Here is a 12,497-nt window from a genome sequence, read left to right on the forward strand (position 1 = left end):
AAATAAAGTGACAGGGCTCTTGTCAGGACCCCACTGCAGCTTGCACCACATACTGACCCTGCCATGCTGCCAGTGATAGTAACAACATAGGTACTAACCATCACACTCCTACAAGTGTGACAATTTGGACTATTCTAGGCCTGAAATGCTTTAACAATGGCTTGGGTGCATTGTAATTTCATTTTTAGTGAATACTGAATTAATAATTAACTGTTGTTGTGGTCATCTCTAAATTAGCTAGACAACGCCATCTTGTGGCAGACTGTCACAAGTGCCTGTGTTGACAATTAAGTGCCAGTGCTGAGCACTGGAAATCACCGACTCAAATTAAGCCTTGGATCTTCCATCTGGACAGAAGTCTTCCGATAGCCATGCTCCAGGGTGCTGGGATGAGTTCGAGAACATATTAGTCACAAAGATACCAGGCGCACTTTGAACACGAAGTCCAAATATATGTTTTAGAATCCAAATAGTAAGGATGAGTAGAAACCAGATAGTCAGAATCTTTTATTGGTATGTAGCAAAATCAATTCTTCCCAGTATACAAACAGCTGACAAGTGTTTCGTCACATCCCTGACTTTCTCAAGGCTATAGAAATTGTAAAAACCGGTCCAATCCTGAATCGTTTATTAGTCGTAATGGGTAATGCAAACAGGCCAAGAGACCCGTCATATGCACTGGGAGCAAAAGGTGATGGTCCACAAGAAAGTCAAAAGGATGTCTGTATCCAGAAAATGCTCAGTTTAGTCAAAATTCATAACTTAAGCAAAGGAATTGTTTTCAAGGTAGGCAATGTGTACTGAGAAATGTGAATAATTCTTTCATGTTCGAAAACTTGGGCAAAGAGATCATCTTCAAAATGGGCGGTGTATAATGAAACAATCTAGAGCTATGTGCCGAGAGTGCTCAAGTAATAAGGTAATTTAGGATGCACTCCATGCTTGGCCCCTAGGCCATCTCTGGGACTCCCACCACTCGGATATTGTTCCTTCTCGCCCCTCCATCCTGATCCTCAAGTTGTGCCACCACGAGAGCATATTCCTTTTCAAGGCAGTGTATTTACCCTTCTAGAGTTGTGGTGGTGGATTGCAGAGAGGTAACATCTGTTTCCACCGTCAACGTTTTATCTGATAGCTTCTTAAAGTCAGCTCGGAGGAGAGTGACGTCCACTGTGACGGCATCAAGCTTGGGTTCAAGCAAGCCCTTCAGGTCTTTGATTGCTGTCATTATCTTGCTTAGGGAGGGTTACCTTTTGTGCAGCACCTCTCCTTTATCCTTCCTTACCACCAAAGTACACATGTTTTGATCCCTCAGTTTCTCCTTGCAAGACTTTTGCTATAAGTTAAGTATTACCGTCATAGACCATGGCTGAATTGCTTCTCATCAGATTGTGCCTCCAAAATTGCATATCATTTTAGGTATATTGTCCCCAAGTGATACAGATCATGATAACAAAAGTTCTCCTGCTTTGGCAACATCACCCCAAGGTTCATTCCAACATATCCCCCTCAACAGTGGCGTGATGAAACTTGAGGAGCTCCCCCAGCACATTACATGAAGGTTGCCCCCTCTGGACTCACTCAGAGGCTCTCAGGCCAGAGTACTGTGCTGAGGGGGCCCCCTGGAGCTCGGGCCCCCCAGAACCACAGGGGTTCCAGGGGCCTTTGTTACAGCACTGACCCTCAACATGAAATTCCTCCATATTTCAAAAGCTGTGACAGTGACACACAGGACAACCTCACAATTACTCCTACATGCTGACCTTTAATGTATATCACCCACCTGGTACTACTTCCCAGTGTTTGCAACGGGAGGGTGTGAGGTTTTTGTTACGCAAGCACTGTCCCCCAAAGTTGCTGATTATTGCCCTATATGCAGTTCTCTTAAGTTTTTGATTTACACATGACTACGTACTCACATAGTATTTTTTTCTTGTGGGCTCCAGTACATTGCTGACATTTTGCATGCAAGTGCATTCCTTGCTTAGCTTTTCCTCATGAGTAGCCTGTTACCATGTCATGCCTATAACTCACAAACATTTTGTATACAAGGGTATACTTTGCTTAACTTTTCTTCATTGGCTGGCTCAAAACAAAGTACACTTGTATACAAACTACTTTTTTTGCACAAAAGTTTAAATTATCCCTCAGTTCCTGGGAGCAGAAGTATATTGTCATCGGTTAATTTCTTGTTCAAGGATATTATAAATTTGCTTGAAGAGGGAGGCGAGCAGATATGGTTTTATTAGTTTTGTACGGAGGCTATGTGTCTCTCCCCCTGTTTCCTCCTGTCAAAATTGGGGAAGAGGTTCAATCTTTGCATATTCACTATTGAGCCCCTCATTCCGAGTTTACTCTTAATGCAGATTTTAGCGGAAATGGGAGTATCCACTTGAATATCTATTAGGAGTAATTTCGCTTATGCAATTGCAGCACGAGGGCATGCGGCACCTGCTGAAATTGTTTCCCCGAAAATGGCAAAGAATTAATTAATTGACCGCTAGAATATGTGTAGTAACACAGATTCCATACGCAATAAGCTGACGTGGCAATACTCTAGCAATTTCTCAACATGTTACTACTGATCACTTCACCTTAAACAATTCAGATGTGAAATTGCAGATGTGGGAATGCAGTGTGGCACATGATGAGTGCTTGAGGGCCTTATTCAGAGAGGTGAGTGGTACCAATTTAAGCGCCCACTGGACTTTGTACAAAAATAAGCATTGCAAGGAGTGTGAACATTGTCTAAAGTCCGCGAGGTAGTACTCTGCAGTAATTTTCCAAGTGATGACTGTTTAAATGTGCAAGCAGAAAAAAATGCATGGTTACAAGTTTTACAGCTCAGAACAAATGAAAACATGTGGCATTAATGGGTATTTCTCATTCAGAGCTGCAGAACTCACAATGAAAAGGTAATTTCACACAAATAAGTGACTGCACCTTCGACTACTTGGCATACCTGCAGAATGTTGCATTTAAAGTTTTGCTGTCCTGAAGAAACAGAGTAAGCTCAGAAAAATACATTCAAAATCTAACTATGGTTTCTCAGACTTTAAGGAGTTATTTAAAAGTGGTACTTCACCTGCATTCAAATGTTTTAATTTGATTTAAACCAGTGGCCTTCATCACATGAGCTGCGGAAATCCTAGCTCATGGGCAAATGAGTGTGTCCAAATTGTAACTTTGTGCACCAAATTTCACACACTCTTGACAGTTTTCGCCAGGTAAAACCTGGAAAAATGTACCAGACAAAACTATTCCGAGTTTTGCAGTTTCAAAGGTGGGTACCACATTCTACCATATTTTGTACTGCAGAACTTTGGGCTTGGCGAGGGGTAACACTGTAATGAGCAAAGGCTGAAGCCTACAAAATCAAAATTTTCTCAGACATCACTACCTCGAGTCTAACCACAATTCTAAGCGAACAAAGAGCTATTTATATTGAGTAGGTCGGGGTATGATTGGCAATATTTGGATGAACTGTTGCAACATAAGAAAACCAACGCAGATCGGTTATTAGTAAAACAAAAATTAAGATGTTTAAGAAACTCACTTTGACAAACTCCTCCCAGACTTTCACAAGTTGTCGGTTCTGGTGACGAAGTCGGCACTTGAAACGTACCTAAAAGAGAAGAACACAGTTTGTCGGAGGGGTAAACTGCACTCTGCAATGCTCAATGTTGTCATGTGAAAGCAAGAAAGCAAAACATGCATATGCAATTTAATAGGTCTTGTATTTGCTTGAGTTAGAGCTATTGGCGCAATAAATACATAACTGGACTTTTCTTGCCACATAAATTGGTCAACCCTGCCACATAATTTGGGCCTCTCTGCCACATAATTCCAGTGGCCCTGCATATAACGAAAGCACTTCAATTTACCTTCTTCTTTTATCTGCAGCAAAAAATGAAAATATTGCCATTATTTATTATATTTTTTATATTATTTTGGGGTCCCCCCCCAGCCTAGTGTGGGGACACAGAGATGACCTGAACAGAAAGAGCATGTCGTGCGGTGAGTTATGGGTAAACATGTTTTAAAAAAGAAATTCCCTGCAAAGCATTATGGGGAGAGGTTCCTGAGTGCAGTGAATATTGTAGTATCAGCTCTCCTGCTATGCCTGGAGAGGCGCTTTGGGGATTTCTTGGTTTTTTTCTGCTTAAATGCTCCAATTTGTATATTTTTCAACTGCTAAACTTGTACTTAAGTGACACTCATGTAAAGTGCTCCTCAGACCGGGTCGTGCAGTATGAAACTTCATGTCCTCATGTAAAGAGCGCCCCCGACCAAGTGTGCTAAATGAACCTTTAAAAAAAAAATTGTAAATAAAAAGAACACCCTCCAGCTTGCAGCTTTTGTGCGCAGACACAACAAAGAAACAGCGGCATGCCCAAAACAAGGAAGAGGAAGAAACAACATAAGGCCACACAACGCAAAGCGGCGAGGCAAAAGAAAAAAGTAGTGTGCCACACTAAGGTACATGGCAGATTGTACAATAATCCATGTAACATGGTCAGTCTCGAAGACAATAGCAAAGCAGCCTTAAGGCGGGACAAACGTAAAGCATTTACCTACGAAATCAAGGGAATTTTGAAAGGCATGCCAAGGAACAAATGAAAGTGAGGGTAGTCAGATGGGTATGGTGCAAGCCCACAGATGTAGATTACAACATTTTGAGAGTCAGCGCTTGCACGCTGCCTAGGCTCGACCTAAAAAAGCAACAGAAAGAATGTGATCAGCGCTCTTCTTCCCAAAAGTGCCACTTACCCTGTTATGTCATGGTCTCTGCTAGTCCATGCTGACAAGGAAAATTATGCTGAACTGACGAGTGGCTCTAAGACAGCCGCTTTCGAGGCACCAGCTCTCCCTTCTCAGTATGACAGAGGATAGAATAGCTTTGAAAAAGGACGGGGAAGGAAAGTGCAGACGGTGATGTGGATGGGTGGCAGAATGCCAGCTATGTTTTTTTTTTTGTAAGGGGTGACAGCAGGGAATGCCCAGAGCTTGATATGCTAGGATGACAGGACTCCAGGTATATACTTTTATGATGGTATGGAGGGAGCGTGGCAGGTTGTGAGGTAACGTTTAAAACTTGAGCAGGATTGGAGCAATGCCTTATGCTATGGGTGGCAGGCCGACTGATTTTGTATGGCTACTCATAATTCCTCCACTCTTGCACTGCAGGGGTATAAAGTGTGGGGCAGTGAGATATAAAGTGAACGTGTAGGCCAAAGAATTTGAATAAAAGGGGTATTTATCACCCTGGGGTTCTGAGTTAAATCATCAAAAACTAGAGCTTTGCTCGTTTTCTATTTGATGTCACTCAGATTCCGTCATCGAAAAACTTCCTTGTTATTCAGTTAGTCATCTATATGTTTCCTAAATGGCAGATTTTTTACAAAATCAGGAAATGTTGCAGAAATTGTGGTAGTTCTGATGTGTTTGTAATCATACTTGGCAACTTAACAGTTGCTACACCAAGGAAAACAGTGGACAAAGGGCTAAATAAAAGTGCAGAATGGCCCCCAGAGACTTCGAGGGAAGACCTTTTTCAACAACAGAATTTCTACCTCGAGGTGGTAAGAATGTTGTGGTGTAGACACCAGGGATCATATCCCGAATGTCTGCGCTGGGCAGAACCGTTAGAATGACTTTAAGACATTGACATTTTAGGAAATCCTCTGAGTTAGACCAGCACGGCCTCATGTTTCTGAGGTGTGCAGGTCTTTACACTAACTCCGAGACTTTCTGAGTTGAGTGTATGCACTGTTAGAGAGCGCAATGTATTAAAACCAGCCGCGGCGCTATGCCCTACACCAGTTCGTGTGTTAATGACTGCCGCCGTTAAGAGAAGTACTACCTCAGTGCAGCCATGTGACAGTAGCTTACTTCGGCGTAATGTCTCATTGTTCAATACCAAATGTACTCAAGCACTGAAACACGTGCAATTTGGAATAACTGTTCTTATGAATAGCAAGATCAGGAACAGCATAATGAACAATGTGCGCCTACGCAGAAACTGGATCCGCCACCTCCGTTGCCACAAGTGCAACCTTGTGTCTGGGATCTATGCATGTACGACGAGTCATCGATTGTGATTAGCAGATGCGCAGATCACATTTTTTTCATTAGACGTTTTATGAGAATGTGGTACAAATAAAACGCAATAACATTGGTCATCAAGATCTCAGATAGGATTAACCTCCTAAAATGTCCACTAGCCAAAGAAAACGTGTGCATCCAGGATCATCACAACACAGGACACAAATCACAGACATGCAAATGCGCCCGTGCGAACAGCGGCGTACAAACTTTGCACATGCGCACATTCCCTATGATACAGCTCTTTTTCCTACAAGGGACTTTTTCTGTGAAAAGCTGCGGTGTTAAACTAACACAAATAAATAACTAAATCAATCAAGTATCACTTGTTTTGATAATTCTCCCATTTTAAAGTCCTCTATTCAAGGATTCCACTTGTTATGCATACACATACATCGGTAAACATGTCCGCTTAACATCCCTCTGTCGTTTCTCCTACCTAATAATGGCCCTCCTCTCTCTGCCACCCCAGGCATGCCTCCCCATCCCCAAAAGCTCTGACGTTGCCAGATGCGAAATACGGGCTTTTTGGATCACTGCATAACAAAAAATGACCAAATGTGGCATAACATTACATGAAAGTGCTTGCGATTATTGAGAAGAGGTGACAGGAAAAGGAAAGTAGTCATCAGCATAGCAGTCATCAGTCTTACAATAACTGATATATGTATCCTATATTAATTTTTCGAAATATGATACCCAGGAGGTAGTAGGGACTAGACTAGGTGATGCTTACTTCTTTTTTCATTATTATTTTTATAATGTCTAGTTTTTCTGAATCGTTATTTGTAGTTATTAGAAATTCACTGTTATGCTTTACTGCTACTGTACAATAGTTATACAATCAACATTTTTACGGACATAATTGGTCTAGCATACACAGGCAAAAAAAGTATTTTCACATAATGTCAAAAGCTAAAAACATGAAAAAATAAAACAACAAGGAGTATGTCATTAAAAACAAGTAGTTGACCATAAAGAACATAAACCAGTCAATGGGATTCATAATATGATTGTCACGTGATAGGAGTGGTGTGGATTTTGTGTAATCACTTTTTAACTTCCTGCTTCAAGAAGACAACTTTGTACTCGTGTGTTGATAGTAGTGTCCAGCTGTCACGTTCTATTTAGAGTCAGGCGTACCCTCATGTTTTCACAGCTGTGCTCTGGATGGCTCAGCCAGTGGAACCCTTAGACGACGGCCCGAAAGACGCTAGGTCGTTGCTCTAAGTAACTAGACTGTCCGCCATTTTAAGAGTGGACATCCCAATGTAATTTTTCCCTGCTCAGGATTGCCAGGAAAGGCTGTCATTCCTGGTAAGAAAATACACAAAGAAAGGTGACCGCTAACACCCTGGGAGAAAACTCAGGGTGTCAGATTCATTAAGTTTTTTTAAATAAAATCCAGCTTTGGGTGTTTGATTTAAAAAGTAAAAAAAGTTTGTTGAGTGGCCTCGTGAAACCTGGCAACTGCTCAGTAAACTTATAATTCCTTCAGAGGATCAGCTGAACTTACAGATATCTTTGCCAAGCAGATGGAGTACAAGTACTGTAAATATGATGCACCGCATGTCTGCCATGAGAGCAGAGTGCTTACCTCCACTGCCCCGGTGGAGTAGAATATCTCCAGCCAAACAATAAATAACCACTTAAGGCTCTTATTAGAGTAGGATGGTACTGAAAATCCTCTGAAAGAAAGGCTACATCTGGTGGCAAATCCACCAATGTTCAGTCCTCTAAAGGAAGGACTAAATCTAGAGACAAATTCAACAATGGAATATTATATAATGGAAGGACAAAGGGCCTGATTTATATTTGGCGGACAAGATACTATGTCAAAAATGTGACAGATATCCTGTCTGCCTTATTACAAGGACTTGTAATACGGCAAACGGGATATTCATCATGTTTGTGACGTAGCATCTCATCCGCCGAAATATCAATCAGGCACTAGGGGCCTAATTATGAGTGTGGGGGTCCTCTGACAGCTACACTCGTGGTGGCTGTCGGACCGCAGCGGTTGCGGTGGTCCATTCATCACATTACCAGGTTGTCGGGCAGCCCCGCCAACCTACTACCGTCTCCACTGGGATCGACGATCCAGACGGGCTGACGGAGGGTGCAGATTGGAATCTGCCAGGGTGGCGCTGAACTCAGTGTCGCCGTGCAGATTATAACCTGGGTTTCAGCCAGCCTTTTCATTGCGGTTTACGAGGGTACTGGTGCCCACTGAGTGTGGCAGCATTGCCGCCAGCTCGATTACGAGCCAGTGACAATGCTGCTCTCAGTTTCCCGCTGGGCTGACCGGTGGAAACCTTGGGCTCCGCCGGTCAGCCCACTGGGAAAGTCTTATTGGGGCCAGTGGGGAGGCAGCCAGCAAGGTGGCAACCACCCGGTCGGGAGTTTGGTGGACAGGTGTAACCGTTCGCTCAACTCATAATCAGGCCCATAAGCTGGAGGGAAAGCCGACAAGGGAAAATTGGACAAAGGAAAGGATACATCTAGGGGCAAATCCATCAATAAAACACCTTCAAAAGAAGGGCTAAACCTAGAGGGAAACCCACCAATGGAATTTTCACCACCAAGGGGCAGTAATTCCACTGGTGGATTCTACTATAGATTCAGTGACTCTTCCATAAATTGCCATCCAACTCAAAATAAGCCCCTTTGACTAACTGATGCTGCAGTGCTTACTGCCAAACTTTAGGCTGTATGCCAGAATATTAATATTGTTCTACCACAGTACTGTAGCAAAAATATGAATGACCCAATTATCAAGAAGGTAAATATGTATATATAAGTATAGCTCTACTATTCTTAACTTCACCACTATATACCTTCAAGATATATAAATTAATCGTCAAGATACATATACATAGTAAACCTTTACTTACTTTGTCAATACTTAGGCTGTGCATATTTGTACAATGATAATAATGTAACATGATTTAAAAAAACTTATTTCTAGAACCATACCGAGAGTCCAGTCAAACAATAGGCGACAATGACACCTAACACATTTCTTAATTTGATTATCAAGATTTTGCTTAGTGGTGTCACAGCAAGAACTTCCACGAGTTAAATCAAGTTCTGAGGATGACGAGAATCAATTCAAGACATACATCTTGAATTATCCCATTTATATTTCCTAAATAAAATCGCTGTGCTCGGTCCTGGGGTCCATGGAGCTGCTATTCATTATTTCCACTGGAGTGGGCGACTGCAGCAGCTAGGCTGACTGCATATGAATTAACCAGATGCTGTATGTCTTCTGTTCATTCAGAATAGCTGTGAGGAATGTGGTAACAAATAAGGACCCAATTCATTTTTGATGCACTGACAATGTGCTCAGAAGTGCTATTAGAATCTCTTTAGGCGCATCTTGGAAGACACCCTCAGGTGCTTAGAGAAAAACGTGCACAGGCCGAACTGTAGTCCCCAAACATCTTTCAGAAAAGCATCTAAAAATAGGGGTGTCACAACACTCAGGATAGCTGTGTGTTGTACTTTAGCCCTCATGGAAGGATAAAGTACTGCAAGAAACCTAAAGTGAATTATTTTATTTTTGTAATATCTATCTGAAAAATAGGGGGGAGTGAAATGGGGGTAATTTGTATTCATGCCATTCCAGAAAAGTATGGCAAAATGCTAAGTAATTATCTGAAATGCAAATCGATCATTTCATGGTTCATTTTAGTTGCAAATAAATTCTTGTTTCATTTTTTAATGTAAGGATGCATTTAAACAAGTGCACCATGAAGAACAGCTGCTCACTTTTTGGTGTTCCAGTGCACTCACAAAAATTGGCATATTTAAGACAAGTGGTGCTGCACACAGTGCAGCACCACTTATCTTGCACCCTTTAGCGACCCCCAACCCCTCCATGTGTGTGCCATATTTAAAATACAGCGCACCACGGCGCAGGGTAGGAGGCAATAGTGTAATTTTTTTGACGCTATTGATGTACTCTGCAGGAGTAGCGCCAACATTTTGGCACTACTCCTGCAGAGTACATAGGGGCCCATTGTATTCAATGGCATGCCCCCTTTAACGCCTGCTCTGAGCAGGCGTTAAAGGTGCCGAAAAAAGTGATGCAAGGAAATCTGTTAGATTTCCTTGCACCATTTTTTCAACCCCCCCCCCCAACGTCGGAACACTTCCTTTGCATACATTATGCCTAACGCAGGCATAATGTTGCACAAAGAGTTACAAAGTGGCTCAATGCATGCATTGCGCCACTTTGTAAATATGACGCTGTGTTTTTGGCCTTCTAACGCCACACTAGCGTAAACAAAATGAGGCTTTTATGGCATCAGAATGGCGCCAGGGGCTCTTAAATATGCCCCTAAATGTTTACTCAGGATTGTGCCAAAATGGCACAATTTTGTGAATTTCACAAACCTGCGTAACACGAAATTCCCAAAATTAGGGCAGCATGATTTAAACTTCACCGAGCCTACTGAAAAACATCATTATACGTGCACTTTTCAAACCAGTCAGTCAAAGTGGGGGCAAAGTTCTGCCTAGTTTGATCAGTTCGTTCATTTGTGTGTGGCTATGTTTAGATCTTCAAGTACATGGTTTTAATGATTTCTGTGGACACACAGGTTGATATCTGCGCCCGAAAGATAGGTGCTCCCACACTGTTTCATAAATTATTAAAATCATTACACTAATATTACAAATTCATATTAAAATCACATACTATACAAGCAAATACTGTATTTTGCGCAACCTGCATTACAATAACTAAAACGTGCCAGCGTGCCTAGATACTAAGTTGCTCAAATACCTGTGCCTGTATACCTTTAACACATGATAACATACAGTATTTTGCACAAGCTACATTGCAATAACTAGGAAGTGCCAATGTGATAAAATACTAGCTTTCTCAATGCATATACAATGCTTTTAAAATATCATTTTCAAGTTCTTCCCTTCAACCTACTTTACAGCATTAACAAATATACACCTAATGGTTTTCTTACTCCATTCATGTATCAAAGACCCGTGCCATAAGCTTCGGTATGAAAGAAGACTACATACTTTTTTAAATCATCAAATTCCTTATTTAAACATTGCAATACCAAATCTGATGCATTAACCTCAATTGATTCTATTGTCCCACACACCAGCACAGTTTCCTGTAATGAGTTGTGGTTATTTCCCCCGGGAGTAAATCAGCATGTCTATGGGTACGGCATTGAATATTGATCTCCATTGTTTGCTGTCGATGTTCACTTTCAATTGTCTTTGTAATCCGATAGGTTGGTATTAGGCTACGTTTTGGTAAAGTTAATGCAGTGTAATCTATTGTTGAATGTACCCGAAGGAAAAGCAAGACCCTGATGGTGGATTATCTTGCTGGGCTCTTCCATTCAATATTCTAAGTCCCACAGTCTGCAGATGTTTTACAAAGGAAAGCTCTTTTTCATCCCTGGGCCCAGGGCCTTTTGCCCCATCCAACTGATTTGGAACATTCCAGAGGAGGTCCAGTTGTGGAATGTGTACTTCTCTCACAAAGGATCATAGCAATTTCATATTAAAATCACCTGCCATTATGATTTCTGGGCCACCAGGGTCTTGTAAACCTTTTAGTAGAGTTTCTACCAGTTTAGATGAAATTAACTTCCTAGAGCAAGTGTCAGGGTGGATATACAGCTTAATTACAAGGCCTCCTAATCTTTTTCTGCCAGATCTGTAGTTTAATTACCAAAATGTTTACACTTCTAGCTGCTCGCTATATATATTTAAGGCAGCAGTTATAAAGGGTGTCAACCCTCCACCTTGGGTGCCCAAACCTCTTAAGTTGTTGAGCTGGAGAAAAACGCCTATATACCCATCTATTGTAAATGGCTGCATTGCCCACTTCTCTTGCAATAGAATAACTTGGTGTTCACTCAGAAGACTTGTTAAGTCCTTATGTTGATTCTGGTGTTCGCTCCACTGATGTCCCACGAGCACAGTTTCAGTGATTCCAGCTTGTCTTTTGCCGCACTAGATTGGGGTGGCGGCCTATTTATCTATCAGGAGAGGCTACCTTCATGTAAGCATGTAAGGATGTTGTTAACTACCCTATATTTAGTTGGTCGAAATTGTTGCTAAGTGTTGACAAGTACTTGTTGTACTGCGATAAGGGAACCAGTGAGAGAGAAGATATGTTACCAGTCGGATTCCTAAGAACAGAAAACAGTTGCTTATAGCCCCTACTTTATCCTTTCTTAGAAGACTTACTTTGGTTTACTATGGAGGTCTGGGTAGCATACATGTTGAGGTATAATTCCACACTTAAGGAACACATCTTTCTCATGTAGAGCTAGCTGAGGTGACACCCATGTAACTAGAGTTGATTCTTGATTGTTGTCACTGTTTTTCGTTGGAGGCAAAAATTT

At 41.7% G+C, this 12,497-nt stretch overlaps 1 protein-coding gene across 3 annotated transcripts in view; it reads right to left on the bottom strand.

Moving 5' to 3' along the window:
- Nucleotides 1–12,497, bottom strand: part of ADGRG6 (adhesion G protein-coupled receptor G6) — a 513,628-nt gene that overhangs the window by 203,763 nt on the left and 297,368 nt on the right. For all 3 annotated transcript variants that reach the window (XM_069235130.1, XM_069235132.1, XM_069235131.1), the window contains exon 5: nt 3,557–3,625. In XM_069235130.1, coding sequence (XP_069091231.1) covers nt 3,557–3,625 — 69 coding nt within the window. The remainder of the gene's footprint in view (nt 1–3,556; nt 3,626–12,497) is intronic.

The sequence above is a fragment of the Pleurodeles waltl genome, chromosome 5, assembly GCF_031143425.1.
Source record: "Pleurodeles waltl isolate 20211129_DDA chromosome 5, aPleWal1.hap1.20221129, whole genome shotgun sequence".
Classification (NCBI taxonomy): Eukaryota; Metazoa; Chordata; class Amphibia; order Caudata; family Salamandridae; genus Pleurodeles; species Pleurodeles waltl.